This window comes from Lepus europaeus, chromosome 6 (assembly GCF_033115175.1).
Source record: "Lepus europaeus isolate LE1 chromosome 6, mLepTim1.pri, whole genome shotgun sequence".
Lineage (NCBI taxonomy): Eukaryota > Metazoa > Chordata > Mammalia > Lagomorpha > Leporidae > Lepus > Lepus europaeus.
The window spans coordinates 59,001,458-59,026,462 of NC_084832.1; the positions used below are offsets into that span (position 1 = coordinate 59,001,458).

General features: G+C 51.8%; 1 protein-coding gene across 1 annotated transcript in view; it reads right to left on the reverse strand.

Annotated features, from left to right (window-relative positions):
• Positions 1-4,687: 4,687 nt before the first annotated feature.
• Positions 4,688-25,005, reverse strand: part of ERICH6B (glutamate rich 6B) — a 48,882-nt gene continuing 28,564 nt past the window's right edge. Inside the window, exons 7-14 of the mRNA XM_062195168.1 lie at positions 24,260-24,396; positions 21,961-22,022; positions 18,580-18,734; positions 11,965-12,050; positions 11,647-11,799; positions 8,889-9,114; positions 5,615-5,790; positions 4,688-4,901 (exon numbers count right to left, since the gene is read on the reverse strand). Of these exons, the coding sequence (XP_062051152.1) occupies positions 4,688-4,901; positions 5,615-5,790; positions 8,889-9,114; positions 11,647-11,799; positions 11,965-12,050; positions 18,580-18,734; positions 21,961-22,022; positions 24,260-24,396 (1,209 nt within the window). The remainder of the gene's footprint in view (positions 4,902-5,614; positions 5,791-8,888; positions 9,115-11,646; positions 11,800-11,964; positions 12,051-18,579; positions 18,735-21,960; positions 22,023-24,259; positions 24,397-25,005) is intronic.

The following is a 25,005-nucleotide window of genomic DNA, read 5'->3' on the forward strand; positions in this document are numbered from 1 at the left end:
AGAGTTGTAAAACAATGCATGTTGTACTTATGAGATACTTACAAATAAAAAACAAAAAGAAATAATGCAGAGATCCTTGTCCTTGTTGCCCGTTTCCCCCAGTGCTAGCCTCATGCAGCACCCTATCAGTAGGTTATTGATGTTGATTCATTCCCCCAGCCTGGCTGAGATTCCCCTGGTTTTACTTGGACTGATTAAGTTCCTTTGGAAAGATAATTTTTGTAGAAGGACATTGCCTAAGCATTTTAGTATTTCATTAGTTTGCAAAACTGCCAATTAAATCACTTAAAATGACATTAAAATGTAATATCTAGTAACAGTAAAAACAAATTTGTATTTTTTGCCCTGATTTAGCAACACCATACCTTTAAATTCCCTTGTGCCGTTCCTTATAAGTAAAACAATAGTCACTCTTAGGTTTTTTTTGTTTGTTTCTATATCTTGTTTATTTGAAAGGCAGAGCAAGAGAGAGGGAGAGAGATCTTTGTTGGTTCGCATTAACAGCTCAGTATTTTTAAGAGAACAAAAATTTTTTTTTTTAAGATTTATTTATTTGAAAGGCAGAGTAACAGAGGGAGAGACAGAAAAGTCTTCCATTTGCTGGTTCACTACCGAAACAGCCACAACATACAGGTCTGGGCCAGGCTAAGGCCAGGAGCTAGGAATTCCATCCGGGTCTCTTACATGCTTGTGCCATCTTCTGCTGCCTTCCCAGGCGCATTGGCAGGGAGCTGAATCAGAAGCAGAGCAGCCAGGAGTCATTCTCTGATTCGGATGCTGATGTTACAGCTGGCGACTTAACCCACTGCGCCATAACGCTGGCCCCTGAAAATAACTTTAAGGGGTTGGGTGTTAGGCCTGACAGTTCAGACGCTGGTTAAGACGCCATGTCCCGGTCAGAGTGCTGCAGTTGCATACCCACTTCTGGCTCCTGACCTCAGCTTCCTGCTCAACTAGACCCTCCGAGGCAGTGGGGATGGCTCAAGGAGTTGAACTCCTGTAACCTACGTGGGAGACCTGAATTGAATTTCCAGTTCCCACCTTTGACCTTTGTGGGCATTTGGGGAGTGAATCATCAGCTGGGAACTCACTCTGTCTCTGTGCTTACCAGACAATAAATAACTAAATCTTTAAGAATGATTCAGATGACAAAATTAGTAGCAATCTGTTCTTCCCTGAAGTATGTATGTTATTTCCCGGGAATACAAATGGAGTTACTTCATCTGGTATTTTGGCTTCAAATGATTTTCAGGACAGCACACACTAACAGTGATCCAAAACTTGCTATATTCATTCAGTATCAAATTTAGCAAGTTTGGGATCATTGCTATTGAGCAAATAAGACTTCAAGCAATACAATTCCTGCAGAATTAAATATAAAAATTAGTAAAATAGTATATTCTATGGGTTGTTAAATGGAATAAAGTGGTTTTATCCAAGTATACAGAATATATTCTACACTAAGTAATATATAATGATAAAAGTCAAAAACAATGTTTATTCAAAATAAAAAGGCTAAGATTCCTCAAACCTGGTGTATTTTTTTTAATACTTGTTTTAAAGAGAGGGAAAGACAGAGATCGATCTTCCAGCCACTGGTTCACGCTTCAAATGACCAACAGCTGGAGCTGGGCCAGGCTTGATGCCAGGAGCAAGGAGCTCCATTCAGATCTCCCACGTGGGGGAGCAGCACTTGGACCACGATGCTTTGCTTCCCAGGTGCATTGGCAGGGTGCTGGATTGGAAGTAGAGTAGCTGGGACTTGAACTGGTGCTCTTGGTGTTAAAGCAGTGGCTTAGCCTGTGGCAGCACAGTGCCTGCCCCTAAGGTGGTATGAACTCCTGAGAGCTCACAGGTCCAGTAGGGCCCTGGCTACCACTGTTGAACACAGTAACAGAAGACAGTGCTAACTAGAGCAGGAAGGACATGGACACGGTGCTGAGGGCAGACCAGAGGAGAAGAGCAAGAAACACAACAGATTCCTCTTTAATCAAAGAGTTGGTGCCGATCGACTCCATGCTGTGGCAGAGCCTGGCGGTCACAGCAGCATTCGTGACTGTGAGAGTAAGAGCGATGGGAGCTGGCAGCTTATTTTGGTGATGTCCTCACCATGCTACCGTGCAGCAGGAAGGCCCTCAGCACGCTCCTGGACTCCTCGTCCTCCCGAGCTGTGAGCTAAATAAATCCCTGCTCTACAACCGCGCCGTCTAGGGTGTTCAGTTATAGCAACAGAAAGCATTGCAACACAGTCCCACTTGGGGCATTTCCTAAAATGATATGGAGCCAGAGTTTTTCCCTCAGGAAGGTGGGCATCTGGGAGGGAGGGTTCAGGGGCGTGAGGCAGAGCCGGAGACTCCCCCAAGTCTAAGCTGGGGAAGCAGGGGGCGGGGCCTACGAGACGGCACAGGTGGGATCCGTGTGGTTGCCAAGATGTCTCAGGGAGTCTGTCTTTGGTGTGTGATAGGGAACAGGGTTTCTGTGCCCACTGAGCTTAGTTTGGGGACCAGCCAGGCACTGAAACTTCACGGTTGGCACATAAAGGGATGCGCCTCCAGTAGTCACGTAGGTCATTTACGGCTCATTACCTTGCAACAAAGTCACTGCTTATTTTAGCTCATGGCGCCGTTCGCCACTGAGGTGTGACAGTCACACAGTGGAAGTGACTGTGGAGTGTCCCTGCCAGCCTCCTATCTAGTCCCGCCCCAGCTGCCCAGTGATGACATTTGGTGAAGGTCGGAGGCGGGCCGTGGGAGACGAGCAGGGGAGGAGCCAGGGGGTCCTTCTGGTGTCACTGCTCACAGTGGGAACAGCTAACTGCTGGGCTGAGCCGGGAAGGAGGAGTTCCCTAGACTGTCTCCGTTGAGGCTGGAGTTAATGTCATCTGGGGAATTTGAGGGTGTTCCAGAAGTGTATAATGGGGGGCCTGTGAGGGAGGGGATGCCCAGCTTGATTCCCTCCCATGCCTTTTTTTTTTTTTTTTTTTTTAAGGTTTGTTTATTTGCAAGGCAGAGTTTACAGAGAGACAGACAGAGAGATCTGTCTGCTGGTTCACTCTCCAAATGGCAGTAATGGTTAGGCCTGGCCCAGCTGAAGCAAGGAGCCCAGAGCTGCTTCTGGGTCTCCCATGTGGGTGCAGGGGCCCAAGGATCTGGGCCATCTTCCACTGCTTTCCCAGGCGCATTAGCAGAGAGCTGGATCAGAAGTGGAGCAGCCAGGACTTGAACCGGCACCCACATGGGATGCCGGTGTCACAGGCGGCAGTTTTACCGACTCCCTTTTCTAGAAACTTCTGCCCCCCTTCCTATGCTTGGGTGTTGGTGAGGGACTGTGTTTACAAGACACATCTCACTCCCTTACACATTGGGTTAGACTAGGATGGTCTCCTGATGTGAGTGAACCCAACCAGGAACCCCTGGGAGACAAAGCCATGTGACCTGAGGTGCTCAGAAAACATGTCTCTGGCTCAGGATGAACGTTGCAGAGATGTGAGAGACTCGCTGGGCCCTGCAGGCCTCTGCTCCAGTCCCTTCTGAGGCCCAGCGCATCTTCTGTCTGGCTCAGTGTTCCGCCCTCTGCTGTTTCCTTTTTGCATTTAGCTACTTGATGACCGTTGTGGGTCTTGGCCGGTGGAGGAGGTTGGGGTGGGCACCTCTGGGGCTCCTGCTCGGCTCCTGGTATGGGGATCCGGGTGCAGGCTGATGTAGGCTTGCTGTCTGGGTTTCTCTCTGTTGGCCGGGTGGGTGAGGGGGTGTTTGGTATGAGGCCCGGTTTGCTGAGGGGACAGTGAAGAAGCATGGGGGATCCATGTCTACTCTCCACTCTCAGCCCTGGGACATGGGGCCGTGCTCTGGGGCTGCCCAGACGTACCCAAGCCAGGAGCTGCAGCTGGACTTGTAGAGACTGCGAGGTGACTCACATCGAGGCCGCAGCAGCTTTGGTGGCCGGCACCAGCCTCCAGGACTCCCTAGGATGTGCTGGGAGTGTGAGTGGCAGGGGCTGTGAAACCAGGTAGAATAAGAGCGGTGGCACTGGGGGAGGCTATGAGCCTTTGGGTGCCCTGAGGGTGGGGCGTTAGCAGAGTGATGTCGCTTTGTTGATGCATAGGTGGGTGTGCCAGTCTCAACTACCAGGTGTGTGGTCCTGGGGGGTAATTTTATGGCTTGGAGTCCCTGCTGAGAAACCACTCTCCCGGCCACAGAGCCACAGGAGGTACAGCTTGCACAGTGCTTAGCTCTGGCCAGCCTGAGGGAACTGGGTGGGACCGTGCCTCTGCAGCTAAGGGAAAGACAGCCCCTCAGTGCCGTGGCTTGGCTGCCCGTTCCGGCCTCTGTGTTAGAGGCTCGGTCCCCAGGCTGGCGCTACGGGGAGATGGTGAAACCATGGGGCAAGTGGGGCTCAGTGGGAGGTCCCTAGGTCGCAGAGGTTTACCCGAGGGAGGTCTCAAGAGAGGGATGCTATACATAAACCTGGCTTTGAGTCTACCCCCCTCCCTGCTTTCTGTCTTGCCACGTGAGCCTTCCTCCTCATGTGGTCAGCCACCCACCATGGGTCCCTTGCTGGGGCCAAGCCTGCACCATGCCACTTGCACACTGGACCCCAGTGTCTCAGGTAGCTGTGGCAACCAAAAGCTGACGAACGCCCTCCGCCTTCCTGAAGGAATGCATGTGTGAGAAACACTTACCAGGATCTACCCAGGTGTGAGCGGGAGGGCCAAGCTAACAATAATTGGAATGACATTTCCTGCGTGGTTTCTAGGCCCATTGTATGGATGCAGACACCGAGGCACAAAGCTCCTTGCAGAGCACACAGCCAGCAAGGGGCAGAGGTAGGTTTGAGCATAGTCTGTGTCCTGAGTCAAGGCAAGAATCCAAAGCTGGGAAAGAATTTCTTTTTTTTTTTTAATTTTTTTTTTTTTTGACAGGCAGAGTGGACAGTGAGAGAGAGAGACAGAGAGAAAGGTCTTCCTTTGCCGTTGGTTCACCCTCCAATGGACGCTGCGGCCGGCACATCGCGCTGATCCGAAGCCAGGAGCCAGGTGCTTCTCCTGGTCTCCCATGGGGTGCAGGGCCCAAGCACTTGGGCCATCCTCCACTGCACTCCCGGGCCACAGCAGAGAGCTGGCCTGGAAGAGGGGCAACTGGGACAGAATCCGGTGCCCAGACCGGGACTAGAACCCAGTGTGCCGGCGCCGCAAGGCGGAGGACTAGCCTAGTGAGCCACGGCGCCGGCTTGGGAAAGAACTTCTACAGGGCAAGCGCCTGGTAGGGGCAGGCAGGGCGGGTGTTGGCACCACTGCCTGTTGCCCTGACAATGGGCTTCCGGTGCCTTCAGCTCCGGGCCAAACATTCAGTCTTTCCCGTGCCCAGCCATTGAATGATTCCTCTGTTAAGTGCCCCTCCAAAAACTTACATTTGTATTTTTTTTCAAATTAAGGAGCTGTGACAGGTCTCAGATGACACACCGACTCTGAGAGGACACAGACAGGTCTTGGGGGCCTGAGGACACCCCACCCCCTGACTCGGTCCCAAGATACAGCAGGGGCTTCTGGAGCCATCCTGGGACAGTTCGGTGACGGCTGTGACATCAGAAATGCCAATTTCATCTTCTGGCATGCTTCTCTAACAGCAGCCTGGCGGCCTCTGCGAACTTCTCCAAGTCACGGACGGGCAGGGAGTTCAGGGCCCTACTCATCCTTCTCAGGAGGGTCTGGATCTTCCGTACCATCAGGCCAGGTTCCACCTGCAGGATGGCTGTCTTCCCCATTTCACACAGCACCTCTGGGGTAGTGAGCTGTGGGGAATCCAGAGAGGCCCAGGTGAGGCACACGACCCCTCCCCAGGACTCGGCCCCCTTGTGGCCCTGAGTCCTTCCCCATCCCCCCACCCCCTCACCTCCCAACCCAGGGCAGATCTGTTTTCCCAGCCCTGTATCCTGTGGCCTTTCTGCTCCTTCCCCAGACACACTCGCTTGGCCACGTGGATGATGGAGACGTGGGCTACAGCCGTGCTGAGGCTGCAGGGCCTCATGGTGCCTGTCTGTAAGGCCCACTGCCACCTGGGGCCCCATCTGGGTTTTGTTGGAAGAGGCCCTGGCTCAGCAAGGCCATCCCAGTACCCACCTCTGCCTTGATTCACAGATGGCTGAGGGAAAAGTCTCCTGGACGGGGAATGTATAGAGGGTAATTCCAGTATGTTCAATGCGTATGCAGCCCCCAGCTCACAGAGTCTCTGCCCAGCGAGTTGTATGTAAGCCTCACAGCCACCTGTGCTCACATCGCAGACAACCACAGGCTCGGCATTGGGCAAGGAAGGGTATGTCTGTCCTAGTGCCCCTGCTCGTTCAGCCTGGGCTGGCCCTACAGAGGCTGTGTGCACCTCTAGCTCTGGCTCTGTCCTTTCGCTCCGTTGCACTGGGACAGACTAGCCTCACCGGGGACCCCCCTTCCCCTGGCACAGCTGCCCCAGGCACCCGAGCTCCGCCCAGGGCTGTCAGACCTTCTGGTCTCTGCCCACGCCTGCTCTTGATGTGAGTGTGCTGGACACGGCCTCCCCTTTCCAGCCCTCCTCCCTCAGGGAGCGCCACTGCCATTCAGGGGCCAGGAACCCAGGCCCTCTTGCCCTTTCCAACGCCAGCTGTCTCGTTTGTCGCTGCTGTTTGGCAGAACAGATAGACCGTCTGGGTGAGAGTGCCGGCCACTTCTAGGGAGTCCACTGCTCTGGGACATCGAGTAGGAAGGACATGGGATGTGGTTATCCAGCCAGAGAAACAGGCAGTGGGGCCCAGAGTGACCAGCAGCCATGCCTGCTTGGCCCTCCCCCAGTTTTAACCCTCAAAGACCCATGTCCTGGTAGAGCCTCCATCCTAGGCTGGTGACCCGACGCCCACCACCTTCCCGCCCCTCCTCCCAGCACATTCGCAAGGCTCCGTTGTACTGCTTCTCCCTGCTGCTTCATCACCTGCCTCACTGTTTCCAGAGGCCCGAGTGCCTCCCCATCAGGCTCTGCAAACGGTGCCGCCCATGGGAAACAGCCAAGGGGCTGCAGCACGAACAGGCTCTTACTTAGGTCTTCCTGGGGTGGAGATGGAGGCTAGGGACACACCTTGTCCCTGGGCCCCGGGAAGGGTCTCAGGAGTCCACCTTCTTCCCCTACCACGGTCGGAACTCCAGGCGTCACCATCTGTGGTGGGCAGAATTGTACCCTCCCTGACAGATCCGTCCAAGCCCCAGTCCCCTGTGACCTTATTTGGCTTTGTAACTGTAATGGAGGATTTCCGGATGAGATCATCCTGGATTTAGGCTGGGTCCTACCTCCGGTGACTGGTGCTCTTGTAAGACAAAGAAGATGTGCAGATTGGACACACACAGGCACACAGAGAAAGCTGTGTGAAGATGGAGGCAGAGGTTGGAGATCTGCAGCCACAGGCCGAGGAATGCCTGGGGCCACTGAAGGGGGTCAGGACAGAATGGCAAAAAGATAGACAGGAGCCAGCGTCATGGTGTAGCAGGTAAAGCTGCTGCCTGCAGTGCCGGCATCCCATATAGGCACCGGTTCAAGACCCGGCTGCTCCACTTCTGATCCAGCTCTCTGCTATGGCCTGGGAGAGCAGTGGAAGATGGCCCAAGGCCCTAGGCCCCTGCACCCGCATAGAAGACACAGAAGAAGCTCCCGGCTTCTGGCTTCCGATGGCTCAGCTCCGGACATTGCAGCCATTTGGGGAGGGCACCAGCAGATGGAAGATCTCTCTCTGTCTCTCCCTCTCTCTGTAATTCTACCTCTCAAATAAATAAATAAAATCTTAAAGAGAGAGATAGAGGGAGAGAGGGAGGGAGAAACACAAAGAGGCCCCTCTGGTAACATGGAGCATTTTCTTAGCTGAGCTGGGAAACTGACCTGAGCGGGAAAGCAAGCATGACAGTGAGAGAGGCAGAAAGAGTCTCGCTGATGGGCTGGGAGCAAATCAGGCCACACAGAAGGCCAGGTGCTGGAGCTGTCCGGGCCCCGGCCCAGGAGCAGGGTACAGACAGACAGCAGCCCCCACCCACAGGCCCCGGGACAGCCCTGGAAAAAGTCACGACCACACGGGCGGAATGGGACGAAGGAAGGCAGGATGAGCTCACCACACGAGTACCGCTCTCCGTGAAGGGCCTCGTCCACACCTCCCAAGATCACTGGCTGCTTTCCTGCGAGCTTCCCCTCTGCTGTTTTAATCCCTTTGCTTTTTAAAATAAAACCCTTTGGCTAAAAATTGCCTTCACCGTCTGTTCACCTGCCTCACTGTTCCGTCGCAGGTGGAGCAAGTTCTCCCGGGGTTCAAATCAGCCATAAGGCCACCAGAAGCCGGAAGGGGCGGGCTCTCCGAGGATGGCGGCACCAGTGACACCCACACCTTGGCTTCAGACAGGTATCCTCCCGCACGGTGAACGAGGACGCCCGTCTGTGTTCTAAGCCTCCCGGGCTATGGCAGTTTGTCACGGCAGCCCCTGGACATGAGTGTACCCTTGCTGCTTTCCGCTTGGCCAAGGGAGTGCAGCCATGTTTCCACGTGACCCTTTGTGAAGAGGTAAGTGTGTTTGCGGAGGAGAGAAAAGGACTCCTGCTTAGGCCTGGCCCTCCCAGGGCTGTTGTCAACTGTCAGGCGAGATGATGCCTGTTGACATCTTGGATTTTGGGGTTTCTTGTTTTTTTGGCCCCTAGCCAGCTCTTTGAGGCTGTCCGTCTCCCATAGTGCTGGGAAGTTGCACAGAAGCATTGGTATATGGCTCAGCATCGGGTAAATGCAGGTGACCTTGTGTTCCTGTGAGTTGCCGTCTTACAGAACCTGGCCCAGAGGCCTGTGGCACGAACCAACCCAAACCAGCAGTGTGCATGCAGGTGGGCACAGCTTACCTTATACCTGGTGCCCAGGTTTAAACAAATCCGCTTCTGTTCGTGGATGAAGTGCAAGATGATCTTATCCTGGCTCCTAATGTGTACCTTGATGTACCGGTTGATTTTCAGGGATATGGGCTGGACGGGGGGTGTGTGCACGTGGATGCCCAGGTTCCACCAGTTCCAAGCCTTTGTGTGCTTGCCTTTGGGGAAGTAGTAGCCCAGGTTGCTGCTCAGGTTCAACCTAAACCAAGAGGGTGCATCAGGCAGCCACCGTGCTTAGCCAGGGGTCTGGGATACAGCCCTCCTGTAATAGAGCAGGACCCCTGCCCACAGAAAGGCCCCTCAGGGTCGTGGCAGGTGGGAGAAGCTCCAGCAAGGAGGGCCAGCTTAGGACCCCAGGGTCCTCCTTGCTTGGCCCCTCCCATGCCGTGGTCCTCCCTCGCTCCCTCTCCTCCCAGTTTCTGGTCTCATGCTCTGCCAGGAGAGGCCTTGCTCCCTGCGTGGCGTGGCTGGCACCTGCTGATCCAGTAGGTCTCAGCTTACATGTCCCCTCCTGATCAATCCCTCCCATTCCCCATAGGCTCACTGTTTCCACCTCTTGTTAGTTTCCCTCATATAATTCCCTGATATACACAGGCAATCCCTGTTACTCCCAGGAGGTCTGTTCTGTGAAGTCATCAACTCAGTTATGGAATCTATAACTCCTAGCGGAAGTTACTGTGCACCACAGTCCCCCCAAGACCCCCAAGGAATGCCTGAACCCTGTATACACTCTGTTTTAGCACACACATACATGTGATAGTGAGACATATCCTATTCCTACGATAAAGTCTAATTTATAAATTAGGCACAGTAAGAGATGAACAATAACTAGTCGTAAAATAGAGCTACCCCAACAACATACTAATAAATGTTATGTGAGAGCTCTTTTTTTTCAAAATATCTTACTCTACTGTAGTCGCCCGCCTTCTCCTTCCCCATGGTTGACCACGGGTAACAAACTACAGAAAGTGAAGCGATGGCTCAGGGGGCTGTGTACACACAGATGCACTCGCCCAAACCCATCTCACATAGATGCTAATCTTGGATCCTAAAAGCCAACCCTTCCCGGTGGATTGCTTTCTCTATTTTACCAAGAAAATAAGGTGCAGAAAAGTCAAGTGACTTTCCTGAGGCTGTTCACTGGCAGGCACTGGCTGGGTTTCTTTTTTTTTTTTTTTTGACAGGCAGAGTGGACAGTGAGAGAGAGAGACAGAGAGAAAGGTCTTCCTTTGCTGTTGGTTCACCCTTCAATGGCTGCTGCGGCCGGTGCGCTGCAGCCAGCGCACCGCGCTGATCTGAAGTCAGGAGCCAGGTGCTTCTCCTGGTCTCCCATGGGGTGCAGGGCCCAAGCACTTGGGCCATCCTCTACTGCACTCCCGGGCCATAGCAGAGAGCTGGACTGGAAGAGGAGCAACTGGGACAGAATCCGGCGCCCCGACCGGGACTAGAACCTGGTGTGCCAGCGCTGCAAGGCAGAGGATTAGCCTATTGAGCCGCAGCATCAGCCAACTGGCTGGGTTTCAAACACCGTCCCACTGGCCCCAGTGTGGGAGCTTCTTGCACCCCACTGCCCTGCCCCTTCCCCCATCTCCAGTCTCTGGCCCCCTCTGTGTGAGAGACAGGAAGGCAGAGTCACCTCATCCCACATCCACCGGGAAGTGCACACTGGGCACCTGTTGCCGCCAGCCGTTAACCATCAGAGACTGTATCGTGCTATCCCCATGCCCTGGGGTGAGAGGTCTGCCCTGTTCAAGAGTGCTAGGGCTCTCTTGGGAAGATGGAGTCCAGAACACCCAGAAATAGGGGGAATCTGGATCCCCCCCAGGAGGCATGAACACCCTGAATTGTGGGGTGGGTTGATCCCACCCAGCAAGGCCTCTGTGCTTTGCAGCCTGGTGAGAAGCCTTGTTGTAGACTTCTTGGCCTGAGGGCTGAGACACGGCCATGTTTGGTTTCCACACACCTGGCAAATGCCAGCCTTGCCCTCTGCCTTCCCCTTGGAGATGGAAATGCAGAAATGGTCCTTCCCAGTGCCCATGGCACCAGAGCCAGGAAGGTCTGTGAGGTAAGGGTGTCAGGGGAGCTCCCAGAAGTTGTAGTGGGGGCCCTGACTTAGCAGCTCCTGCTCTCCAAGGATGGGGGTGGGGGCTTTCCCACACCTCTCCCCTGGCACTGCTCTCTGCTCAGGGGTTCCCTCCAGAGCCAAGCCCTTCCTATTGGCCTCCTGTTGGTCCCTGGTGCAGCTACCTCTGGGAAAGGAGCCAGCTTGGGCAGGGGCCCACTCAGGGAGAGGGTCTGGCCCTTTTCTGACTTTTGGGGGAGATGGGTATGGCAGGGAGTGACAAGTGGGCCATCTTATCTCTGTATGCAGAGGGCTGGGCTCTGTCCAGGTGCTGAGGGCGCAGAGCAGGGAGGGACTGGCTGTCAGGTAATTCCCACTGGGTCTGACTCTGAAGAGACCCTGTAGGAGATGCAATCTGTAGGATGAGATCGCCTTGACTGTCATCCCTTCCTCCCACCCCCGGGGGAGCAGGAATGTGATGGGGATTCGCCTGTGCCCTCTCTGAGAGCAGGGACCTGCCGTCCCAGTCTCTCATGGACACACTTTCCCACCTCCAGCATGTGGGAATCGGGGAGACAGGAAAGGAGGAAGACCCAGGCCTGGGAGCCTGACTCGGACCACACTGCTTCTCCCCAGGCAGGAGATCTGGGACTGGGGTCCCACGCTTACCAGATATCTCTGTTATCATCATAGAAGGTGGCACTGCCGGAGTTGTTGATAAGAGCCCGGAGCCACGTTTCTGTGCTGTCTTCCAGAACAATGTATGTGAACTTACTGACTTGTGTGCACAAGATGAGCAGAGCCAGGTTTCCTGATGGATAGCTGAGAGGTGGTTAAGGTACAAGCAGTCCCTGAGGTCCCCTGGAAAAAAACAAGGCCCTGCAGAGGGGACAGGCCTTAGGCACGCCCCACTCTCCAGCCCCAAATGACAGACACATTGGGTATCAATATATGTGACCAGGAGCATCCCTGTGCTCCAGTGGATACTGTATCTGGCCTGTCCCATCAGGAAAGAGAATTTGGAAGACTTTCTTGTTGGGGTAAAGAACTATTTTTCCATCAGCTCGATGCGCCTGGAAAGAGAAGACAAGCCTGTTGTAAATGTTTGAACATCCCCCAAAGGCCCGGGTCCCTCAAGTCTTATGTTAATGATTAATGGATGAGTGCTAATGGTTAATGGGTTAAGGGTAGAGACTTGATCTGGTTATGGCATCTGGGAAGTGAGCCTAGTGTGAGTGAGGTCCTTTGGTCATGGGGATGGGTTCTTGGAAGACGATTCTCAAGAGAGGACTGGTTATATAAGCCAAGTTCAGTTCAGATTAACTGTTCTCTCTCGCTTCCTGGCTTGCCATGGGGTCCCCCCAGCCTCATGGCCAAAACTGTAAGCTGAAATAAACCTTCCTCTTTCCTAAGTAGCTTTTCTCAGGAATTTTAGTTAAGCACTGAAAAGTGCTTAACACCCATGAAAAGTGTCCTTGACGCCCTGCTTGAGACAATGATGGGGTCACTCCAGCACTTGGGTCTCAGCTAGTCTCCCTGTAGGCCCCACGCTTCCTCCCTTCAACTGCCCCCACTCCCCAATTCTCATGGGGCCTCGTTCACTTGTCTTTTAGGTGATGAGGCTGACCTGGATCCGCACTCTGTGTGTGTGTGTGTGTGTGTGTGGATGCTAACCTATCATTTCAACCGCCTCACCTCCATGCCTACTGGTTGTATTAGTTTCCTAGGGCTGTAGTAGGAAAGTATTGCAAACTGGGCAGCATAAAATGAGACGTTTATTTGCTCACTGATGTGGAGGCCAGAAGTGTGAAGTCAGGGTGTGGGCAGAGTTGGTTCTTTCTGGAGGCTCTGGGGACGACTCCCTTCCAGGCCTCGCCCTCAGCCTCTGGCAATGCATGGCTGTCACTGAGGCCTCCATCTTCGCATGGTGATCTCTGTCTTCACGTGGCTATCTTCTTACTAGGACACAGTCACACTGGGTTGGGGGCACACTCTGCTCCAGTGTGGCCTCATCGCAACATACCTTTTACATCTGCAAAGACTCTATTCCAGATCCGGTTGCATTCTGAGACACTGGAGGTTAGGACTGCGAAATGTCTCTTTGAAGGGATATAATTCAACCCAGAACATTGATAACTTCTGGCTCTTCATTTCTTCTTGAATCAAGGTTAGTAAATTTGTCCATTTTATGTAAATTTTTGAATTTAATGCCATAAATTTCTTAAAAGATTTATTTATTTGAAAGAACAACACCCCCCCCCCCACAGAGAGAGAGAGAGAGAGAGAAAGAGAGATAGAGATTAAGAGAGAGATCTGGCCGGCGCCGTGGCTCAACAGGCTAATCCTCCGCCTTGCGGCGCCGGCACACCGGGTTCTAGTCCCGGTCGGGGCACCGATCCTGTCCCGGTTGCCCCTCTTCCAGGCCAGCTCTCTGCTGTGGCCAGGGAGTGCAGTGGAGGATGGCCCAAGTGTTTGGGCTCTGCACCCCATGGGAGACCAGGATAAGCACCTGGCTCCTGCCTTCGGAACAGCGCGGTGCGCCGGCCGCAGCGCGCTACCGCGGCGGCCATTAGAGGGTGAACCAACGGCAAAGGAAGACCTTTCTCTCTGTCTCTCTCTCTCTCTCTCACTGTCCACTCTGCCTGTCAAAAATAAAAAAAAATAAAAAAAATAAATAAAAAAGAGAGAGATCTTCCATCTGCTGGTTCACTCCCCAAATGAGTGCAGAAGCCAGGGCTGGGCCAGGCCAAAGCCGGAGGCCAGGAACTCCTTCCAGGTCTCATGTAGGTGGCAGGGATTCAAGTGCTTAAGATCACCTGCTGCCTCCCAGGGTGTGCATTAGCAGGAAGCTGGAACTGGAAGCGGAGCTGGGATGCCCAGCCTCCAGGCTGCTGAACCCTAAGCTCAATGTTGCACTTTCGTATTTTCATTGAATAATAAGAACTATGCTGATTACTCCTGGTAAACAGCAATCACGTGTCTCCGGTGGTTTCCTAACAGTCCCGACAGATGGTTCCGTGTGGCAGCCTTCACGGGGATTGCCGATGGTGACTCAAGTCCAGCCAGCGGTTGCAGGCGGTGTTTATCAAGAGTCCACCCATCATGACTTCTCTGTTACAGGTGGCCATGGAGTCCTGCCCTGCTGCCAGGGCTCTGCTGAGATACGGACAGCCCTCTTGAAGCCTCATGGGTATTCTTTGTGCTATTTCAGAATATTTCTGCAAGCAGCGTTCTGAACAGGTGGTCCCTCGGGTTTCACTTTTCTTGTTGTGAACTCTTTAGGAGAGTCCAAAAAGCAGGTTTCTGTAGGTTTATTCCAAGAGATCCTTTCAGCCATTTCATCTGGTCACATTCTGGTGTTTGTGGGGCCATATTCTTTTTTTTTTTTTTTTTTTTTTTTTTTGACAGGCAGAGTGGATAGTGAGAGAGAGAGAGACAGAGAGAGAGGTCTTCCTTTTTGCCATTGGTTCACCCTCCAATGGCCGCTGCGGACGGCGCATTGTGCTGATCCGAAGCCAGAAGCCAGGTGCTTCTCCTGGTCTCCTATGCGGGTGCAGGGCTCAAGCACTTGGGCCATCCTCCACTGCCTTCCCAGGCCCAAGCAGAGAGCTGGCCTGGAAGAGGGGCAACCGGGATAGAATCCAGCGCCCCAACCAGGACTAGAACCTGGTGTGCCGGCGCCGCAAGGCAGAGGATTAGCCTGTTAAGCCACGGCGCCGGCCATGTGCGGCCATATTCTTTGGGATGTCCATCAGCCACCTTTTCTGGGACGTGAATTACCTTTTTCTCCTGGAAGCGTAGTTGTCCGATCTTGGCTCAAATGTCTCCTGTGAGGTCTGATTTCTGACTTTAAGTATGGTCTGGCATCTGACACCAGTCCTAGGTCAGGGATGCGGTCAGCGTGGTGCTATGGCTGCCGGGTGGGCTCTTACTTCTTCTTTTTGAATATTTTTAAATTGATAGGCAGAGAGACAGCAAGACAGACCAATGGACCACACAGAGAGCTGAAGCTGCTGTCCACTGGTTCGCTCTCCACATGCCTACTTACCTGTTGAAGAATTCTTTGTTCACAAAAGCTTACAATGGAATGCCAAAGTCTAAGATGGTAAGAGAATGAAATTCAGCTCTGTTGGAGCCTGGGCATCAGGATGGAAACTACCTCTCTTTTTTTAAAAAAAGAAAAAATGTTGTATTATTTAAAAGCAGAGTAACACAAAGAGAGAGAGGGACACAAAGAGAGATCTTCCATTCATCCACTGGTTCACTCCCCAAATGGTCTCAATAGCCAGGGCTGGGCCAGGCCAATGCCAGGAGCTTGGAACTCCACCTGGTCTCTCTCATGTAGATGGCAGGTGTCCAAGCACTTGGGCCATCTTGTGCTGTCTTCCTAGGTGCACTAGCAGGGAGCTGGATTGGAAGTGGAGTAGCTGGGACTCAGAGCAGTGCTCCTATATACGATGCTGGTGTCACAGTGGCAGCTTAACCCAGGGTGCCACAACACCAGCCCCAAAATCACTTCTCAAGGTGGTGAGCATGACTCAGCACTTTCCCTCCGCCAAATGAACTTGCACCAAGCACTTCACTTCCGCAGTGCGGTGAGCCCACAGAGTTGGCACTGCCGTTAGCCCTGTCGAGACGCAGGAATGACTCACACGGGTTACCCCATGAGGACAGAGCCAGCGAGCCAGCATTTTCCCTCTAGCAGGACTGAAGGAAGGCCGGAGACACAGGCTCCTCTCCCTCCCTTCCAGCTCCGAGCCTCCCTCTCTGGTCCCAAGCAAGTGGTGATGCATGCTGGGTTTTAGACGTGCCAATTGGTCCCCATTTCCCAGTGAGGAAAGTGCGCCTCCTCCAGCTCTGTGTCAGGGATTTTGCTTTGCCCATAAGGTCCTTATCGTCAGAAAGTGTCATGATGTGACAAGTGAATTTGCCAAGCAAAAAGCATCTCAACAAAGTCTGACTTTCACAGTTATGACCTGAACCCCAAATACCCTCTTTCCATGAGACAAACCAACCACAGGTGTGCTCACAAAAACTTTCTAACCAAAATTCCCACCCAAACATGAATGGATAAGAAGGCTGTGGTATTTATAAAGGTTGTATGTATACAAGGGAATAGCACGCAGCCTTAAAAACTAAGGACGTCGTGTCGTTGGGACAGTGTGCAGGAACCTGGAGGGCATTAAGCTGAGTGAAATAAACCAGGCTCAGAAGACAAATCCCACATGATCTCATTTACAGGTGGAGTCAAAATAAGAAGCAGAGAGTAGCCTGGGACTCGGGGGATAGGAGAAATGGGGAGACATTGGTTGCAGGATAAAATTATGAATAAAATATAGTAATTACAGACTTGAAGATATAAAATTTCAGTTACACAGGAGGAATATGTTCTAGGAATCTATTTATATCAGAATGACTATAGTTAACAGTATAATGCATACTTGAAAATTACTGGAGTAGATTGAAAATTTAAAGAAAAATTTAAAAAATTCATTTGAAAGACAGAGAAAAAAGGGATGAAATAGATACATGTAGAGAAATCTTATGTCTACTGGTTCCCTCCCCTAAATGCCAGCAACAGTTAGGGTTGGCCCAGGCTGAAGCTAGGAACCTGGAACTCAATCTAGGTCTCCCATATGGGTGGTGGGGACCCAAGTACTTGAGCCATCACCTGCTGCCTCCCAGGGTGTGCATTAGCAGGAAGCTGGAATTGGAAGTGGAGCCAGGACTTGAACCCAGGCACTCTAATGTGGGATGTAGAATGTATTCCAAGCAGCACCACCCTGAGAGTAGACTTTCAGTGTTCGCGTCTCACATGAGAAATTAGTATATGAGTCACACACAGTTGTGAGGACAACTCCTCTCTCAGCCCACTGATTTCCCTCCTGACATCTAGCCACAGCCGGCAGCACCGCGTAGCACTTTTGGATGCTGGCTCTCCTCGCAGATGGAACACGCACTCCAAGGGAGTGGAAACTTGTTTTGTGCACCCTGTGTCTCCAGCACTAGGAAGCACGACGCCGTGTGCTCCTCGCACATCTCTCTCCAGGGCCCACGTAATGCCTCTCATGAGAGCTCCACACTGACTGTGAGCTCCCACTCAGTCACCGCAGCCTGCTGGGGCTAGTTTTCACCTATGACTGTACTGTATCAGTCTTTATAAGTGTCCCATTTGATTCTTTCTTTTTCAAGATTTTATTTATTGGGGCCAGTGCTGTGGCATAGTGGGTAAAAGCTGTCACCTGCAGTGCTAGCATACCATACGGGCACCAGTTCGAGTCCCGGCTGCTCCACTTCTGATCCAGCTCTCTGCTATGGCCTGGGAAAGCAGTAGAAGATGGCCCAAGTCCTTGGGCCCCTGCACCCACGTGGGAGACCTGGAAGAAGTTCCTGGCTCCTGGCTTTGGATCTGCATAGCTCTGGCCATGGCGGCCAATTGGAGAGTGAACCAGCAGATGGAAGACCTCTTTCTTTCTCTCTCTGCCTCTCCTTCTCTCTCTGTGTAACTGTGACTTTCAAATAAATAAATAAAATCTTAAAAAAAGATTTTATTTATTTATTTGAAAGGTAGAGTTACAAACAGTGAGAGGGAGAGACAGAGAGAAAGGTCTTCCTTCCGGTGGTTCACTCCCCAAATGGCTGCTACAGCTGGAGTTGCTCCGGTACGAAGCCAGGAGCCAGGAGCTTCTTCCAGGTCTCCCACGTGGGTGCAGGGGCCCAAGGATTTGGGCCATCTTCTACTGCTTTCCCAGGCTACAGCAGAGAGCTGGATTGGAAGAGAAGCAGCTGGGACTAGAACCGGCGTCCACATGGGATGCTGGCACCGCAGGCGGAGGATTAACCTACTTTGCCACACAGCTGGCCCCATTGATAACACATTTCTTTTAGTGCTGTATGATCAGTAGTCCATTGTGGGGCCGGCGTTGTGGCGCAGCAGGGTAAGCTGCCACCTGCAACCCTGGCATTCCACATGAGCCCCAATTCAAGTCACAGCTGCTCCACTTCTGATCCAGCTCCCTGATAATGATCCTGGGAAAGCAGTGGAAGATGGCGCAAGTGTTTGGGCCCCTGCCACCCATGTGGGAGATCCTGATGGAGTTCCTGGCTCCTGGCTTCAGCCTGACCCAACCCCAGCTGTTGTGGCCTTTTGGGAAATGAACCAGAAATGATTCATTCTCTCTCTCTCTCTCTCTCTCTCTCTCTCTCTCTTTCTCTCTGTCTCTGTCTCTGTGTATCCCTCTCTAGCTCTGCCTTTCAAATAAAAAAATATTTAAAAATTCCCTCATATGGGTGTACTACCAACTCTCTGTGTAGCTGACTTTTGAGGTAGACTCTAGTTTATTAAGGGAGGGATCTATATATTATAATGCATATTTGCTTCCCAATCCAAATGCCTAAGACAGGCCTTACAAGGCAGAAGAATCTCAATAAACCCCAGTAAAAACCTCAGTCATTGATAACCTGCATGCTCAGGTGTCTCCCTGTACATTGGGTACATTGTCCTGTTTGTGTTCACACTGTGCGTCGGTCCTGTTGGCTCTGAGGGGTGTGCCTGTGTCTCCCTGTGCCAAGGGAAAACACCAGCGCACCCGCCTCACTTACCTGTATCTTCTGCTTTATCCATTCTGTGTCAACTTCTAGTTTCTTACGACGAACAGGAACAACAGGTTGTGCTGTGACTTCTTCCTTAGGCTCCTCAAATGCTTTTGGAGCCGACAGGGAAAATGTGAGAGTGGACGTTTCTGTTGCCCTCTGACCTGCTGTGTAATGATGGAGCGAACATTCAGTCCAGTGATTGGATTGAGTAAGAGTGTGAGGGCTCGGGAGAGCGGCCACACACACACACACACACACACACACCCCGCCATGTCAGGAAGGCTCCCGAGTGGGAGGAAGAGCAAGGCCTTGGAGGTGGGAAATGCAAGGGTTGAAATTCCAGCTGCTTTCTCATTCATTCAACACACGTGTATCAGGAGCCCAAGATGTGCCAGCCCAGCCCTATACTAGATACAGTGAGGAAGACCACCTGGTCCAGACGGGAGGGCATGTGGAGGTCACACACCACTCTACCAACTACGTCCTGAGCGGAGTGCTCACTGGACAAACGTGTGGCTGCGGATTCAAAACATGAGAGTGAGTGGGGAGAGGTTGAAAAAAGGAAATGCATTTTACACCTCAAGTATGTTGTTTTCACTTGAAATATGAATGTGTGTGAACAGGTCACTTAAAATCGAGGACAGAATCTTTCCTTTGCGTGTGGGCTGAGGACCGGGGCTCCGGGATGGTGTTTTTCTCAAGCCATAGCCACCATTTATGACTTAGCATCCTCAGTGTTGGCAGTTTCTAAACAGTCTTGAGTTTCAGAATCGTATAGTGTTTTAAGAAGAATTTTATAATTCTATAATCTTTTGTGTCTGTTTAGTCCACATCTAATTCAAAGTTGTTTTTATTTTTAAAAAAGATTTATTTATTTATTTGAAAAGCAGAGTTACAGAGAGGCAGAGGCAGAGAGAGAGAAAGAGAGAGAGAGAGAGAGGTCTTCCATCCACTGGTTCACTCCCCTAAATGGCTGCAATGGGATGCTAGGATTGCAGGCAGTGGCTTTACCCGCTATGCCATGGTGCTAGCCCCTTCAAAGTGTTTTTTTTTTTTTTTTTTTTTTTTTTTTTTTTTTTACAGGCAGAGTGGACAGTGAGAGCGAGAGACAGAGAGAAAGGTCTTCCTTTTGCCATTGGTTCACCCTCCAATGGCCGCCGCGGCCGGCGCACCGCGCTGATCCGAAGGCAGGAGCCAGGTGCTTCTCTTGGTCTCCCATGGGGTGCAGGGTCCAAGAACTTGGGCCATCCTCCACTGCACTCCCGGGCCATAGCAGAGAGCTGGCCTGGAAGAGGGGCAACCGGGATAGAATCCGGCGCCCCGACCGGGACTAGAACCCGGTGTGCCGGCGCCGCAAGGTGGAGGATTAGCCTGTTGAGCCACAGCACTGGCAAAGTGGGTTTTAAAAGCTATTTTCTTAATTTTTAAAAAGCATTCAACTTAGCTTTTGTAACCACAACAAGTTTCTTTGTACCTTCAATATTGTCCATTCGTGTAACAGTTGAGGTTTGGGATTCTACTGGTAAGGACAGCAGCAGGGCAGAACCCGTTCCCAGAGCCTGTGTGACATGTTGAATGGGGCTGGCTCTGTGGCGTAGCAGGTAAAGCCACTGCCTGTGATATAAGTATCTTATATGGGTGCTGATTCTAGTCCCATCTGCTCCACTTCTGATCCAGCTCTCTGCTATGGCCTGGGAAAGCAGTAGAAGATGGCCCAAGTCCTTGGGCCCCTGCACCCATGTGGGAGACCTGGAAGAAGCTCCTGGATCATGGCTTCAGCCTGAGTCCTGGCCGTTGTGGGCATATGGGGAGTGAACCAGTGGGTGGAAGATCTGCCTCTGTTTTTCTCTCTCTCTCTCTCTCGCTCTCTCTTTCTCTCTGTAACTGGACACAACAGTGGGACTGCAGGGGCCAGAGCCATGGAGAGGAGTTGTAGCTGTGGTGTCATTCAGGATGTATCTTTTAGGGAGGAGGAGCCACAGGTCACCTAGCAGCTAGGTTAGGGGGAGCTCAGGTAAACCAAGGAGGCTGGGGTATCTACCATGAGAGCTCCTGGGAGAGAAAGTAACCAGGTTTGGACAGCGAGGAGACTTCTGGGGGAAGGAAGTCTCTCACTTGCACGGGAGAGCCCCAGCACGTGGAAGGGGAGGTTGGAATGTACCAGTGAAGATGGTTCAGGAAAGGTAGGCTGGGTTAGACTATTGGTTCATTTGCTCATGCGGTAAACTTTATCGTGTGCATGTGTGTCTAAGAACACATGTGAGCACTGGCTTGCAAAGGTTGGCCAGGGAAAGTATTTTTGAGAAGGTAACATTTCAGCAGAGCCCTGAATGAAGTGAGAAGTGGCCCACAGGCTGTTGGAGCCAAGAGTGTTGTAGGCAGAAGGAGCAGTACATACAAAGGCCCTGTGGCATGGGGCACTTGGTTCATTCAAGGAAGGACAAAAAAACCCAATGTGGCTGTGGAGGAATTGAGAGCCTTCTAAGCCATATGAGGCCTGTGGCCATTTTCTTGGAGGCAAAAGAGGGCTCAGGAAGAGATTTTAAGATTTTATACTGAAAACATGTTAAGACTGAGAAAGGACTGAGAGACAAAAAGATGGGAGTCAGGGAGACTAGAATTCCAGGGGAGAGATGAAGGTGATGAGTCCTATATTTCTTAAAATAGGATGACACTGCCTATAGTGTCCTGGGTGTTTATGTACAATAATGCATGCAGGGTGCTTGCCACCTGGGAGCAGGCCAGTGTGTCTGTGTCCTTCTCCAAAAAGACCTTTGCATGCTGATGACTAATGATTCATGATACACACTAGAATGTTCTGCTTCATCTCACCGGACTTGAAGTCTGAATACAAGGGCTGCATAATACCAGGAGCCTAGCGCTGAATGGAAATATAGAGCCTCTCTCTATGAAATCAGTAACAGTTTCAAGACAGGGTCGGGAGAGCTTTAAACCACACAGGGCCCCTGGCAGCAATGCAGAGCCCCAGGAGACCTTGTAGGTTGCAAGTACATAATCCTGGCCTTGGTTTGGATGAAGAGTTTTCAGAGACATGGAGCTGTGTGCCTGGAACAGGGAAGACTGGATTGGAGACTGGAGGGAAATGAGTTTGCATGGCAAAGGCAGTTGGAGATTTCTTTGGGACTGGCCACAGCACGAACATGAAAAATGTTACCTATAAAGCATCCACACCTTTTAGGTTTCAGTCCTCTAGAGGAGCAGGGGGTGGGTGGGGCTGGTGGTGGAGACCTCAGGAGGAGGAGAGCTGTGTTTTTCTAACCCAGTAGGTCTTCAAGGGAGCTAATGGGCATTCAGAACCACAGCAGGAGGGGAGAGGCAGCAGACAGACAAGCAGCCACGGGCAGAAAGTGGGAGGGTGGTGCTTACCTTCCCTTCTCCTCAGAATCCATAGGATTGCTTCCTTGTATTTTTCAAAATTTTTCTTCAGTCTAGAAGGAAGGCAGATCACATTTCAAAGCCAAGGCTGAGTTCAAGGCTGAGTGTGTATGGTCTAGCGACTGCTGAGTTTTTCATAGGGGTGGGAACTCGGGCCAGTGGTTCTGCCCGAGTCTGCGGCAGCCTCTCTCCCAGTCCATGTCCGGGAATAAAGGGATGGCCCATGACATTGATTCAGTGCTTGTTGCCTGGTCTGTACCTGACCTTCAACCTGGGCCCACGGCCTGACCCCAGAACTCTTCAAAATGAATTCAGAAGGGGTCACGTTGGGGGCTAGGGGAAGAGTCACGAGGTCCAATCGCAGCTTGATTTTCTAAGGCTTGTCCACAGCCCAGTGAGGGTTGCCTCTGGAAGTGGCTTGGAAAGACAGCACTGTCTGTGAACTGGGCAGAGCCACCCAAAGTCTCTGCCTTCAGCAGGATATTTGCAAACAGGCTCACTCACAGTGGCTTATCATAAAAGCCATACTGAGGCCCAGCCTTTCAAAGTGATGGAGCCATTTATCCTGCTCATGTCAGTGTACAAAGCGAGTTAACCTGGCACTTCAATGACTGGAGCTGTGCTACTTCCAAGTAAGCAGGGTCTCTAGGGCAGCTGTGTTTTCTGATTCTCAGATCAGAGCCCCTTGGAAAGGGAGGGCCCCAGGAAGAGTGAGCTTCCCAGGCTTAACTGGATCTGAAAAGGAGGCCTTTGACATGACAGTTTTAAGTTCTTAGCTCAGCTTCCTCGAGGAGTGCAAAATAATTTAACCCTGAGCAACTCCAGGAAGCAACCATCTGCTGGGAAGAGCTGCTTGTTTCCCCTCGCAGAGGGCATTGGTTTGCTATTGTAAGCAGCAATAGGAGAAACTCAGAAATAAGGTTTTCATGGCCTGTTTGTACCAAATAGCATTGGTACCAAGTAGCAGTGGTACCAAATAGCAGTGGTTTTATTTGCAAACACTTTTAGTGGAATGGAAGCACTTACCAAGCCCACTGGCACCTGTGGAAAAAAGTAAGGCTAGGGAGGGTTGGAGACCTGTCCTCCAGGCTGAGAACAGGATAGTGGGTGCAGGCCAGTGTTAAACTCCAGGGAGGGGATCCAGCTAGTGACAACCAAGGCTCTTTAGTGAATGGCAGAGTGTTCTTTCCTTGTTTTTTTGCCCACCTTTACAAGCTGGTAGAATCCCTACCAATGAGCTCATCCGTGGCAGAGATGATGGGTACACAGTGCTGTGTCCCAGCTAGATGAGCACAGAGCTGGTGCTCAGGAAGTATTTGTCGAGAGCAGTCAGGTTAGAATGAGCCTGTGTTGCAGGCTGACATGGGAAGATGGGGAGGGAGTGGCACCTGAGCTTGCAGGATGATTGATGGAGAAGCTGCGTAATGTTTGTTTTTGCTGATCCCAAAGCTTGGAAGTTCCTGGTGCTGTCTAGTCTGTGTGTTTTCCCCTTCTGTTTCCTAGAGAAGCCTTGGGGATCTCTTGCCCCACAGCAGGAATTGATGACAGTCCTTCTCTTCCTGACTTTGTGAATGCTGGGCTTCCCCAAGGGATTTAGGTAGAGTACTCTGTCCCCACAGCCTGTGTCTGGTGCCACTGCTGGAGGACCTGCAAAAGATCCTCAGAGGCCCAAATACAACCATGATGTCTCAGGCTTCTGACCACAAATGAGGGAAAAAGCCCGGCTGGGTCAAGAGCATGTCATACACCATAGGCTGGAGGCACAGCCTGGTTCTGGAACAGTTTGTGACCTGGTGCCAGCCATGGGTCTGCAATAGCCTTATCATTCCCCACTCTGAATAGGACTTTGACCATGATCCCAACTCAGGAAGCTCACAGCACTCCCTGCTCCACAAGGAAACCACCAGCCAGCTTGGAAGGAAGCTAGGGAATTTGCTAAGCTGATGTCCAGGATCTGGATACTCCATTGCTCCCCTCCTTTAAAAGCCCACGGGTTTAAGCCTTGCTCCCTGGACTTTTGAAGTTCATGGTTCCTTCAAGTCTTTCCAACCTCTGCCCCCTCTTCCCTTTGCGCTTGTGCCACTCAGGCTTAGGACTCCCTTGCCCTTGAGTTCTGATCTTGGTCTGGCAGCTGGATCACTCCCCTGTGCCTGCTCTTTGACACAGGGGACCTGCCTGGCGCTGGCTTGGCTCAATTCCCTGGTGGCCCAATTTAGCCTTCGACTGCTGCCTCCTCTGGCCTGCCCAGACCCACTGACCAATAAATAGCTCCACCCCTCTGGCTACTCACAGCATTCTCAGCTTCTTTTTGTTTTGGCTTTCCAGCAGCCTGGTCAGGGGAATGTCAAAATCCTCATCGAGTTCGCTGAGAGCCGTCATCTCTCTGATTATCATCCTAAACACTGTCTGGTAGGAGCTGCTAAGCATCTACAAAGGACCACAGAATGAAACATCCAGAAAATGGGAGTTAATGATTTATGAATCACGTTGCCGACTCCCAGGGTTGGCAGGTGACATTTCAGCATGTTATTAGAAAACAATGGGAACGGTTGGGTGGCCAGAGCATGTCTGCGCTCCTCAGACCCTCTTCTTGCCCCCTAGGTCCTTCAAGAATCTTTTTTATCCTCAGAATACCAAGAAACCTTTTGAGAACATAAAAGTATCCTCTTTTTTCAGGTGTGGATGGAGATGGCTGTAGAAGGTAAAAAACGCGTGCATGCTTTAAGAAGTGTGACAGGCTTTCTGTAGCCTGAGCTCCCAGTGGTGGCTTGTTTATTTGATGTCAAGAGTGAATCTTCAGCGGCTGGCACTGTGGTGCAGAGAGTAAAGCCATCACTCCACCACGCGTGACTCTGACATTCCATATGAGCCCTGGTTTGAGTCCCCTGCTAATGGCAGAAGTGGAAGATGGTCCAAGTGTTTGTGTCCCTGCACCTACTTGGGAGACCCATCACTCAACTCAGGGCTTCAGGGCAGGTCAGGGTCAAGGCCCTCACTGTCAGGATTTCTGACACTAAATTCCTCATTGTTGATGAT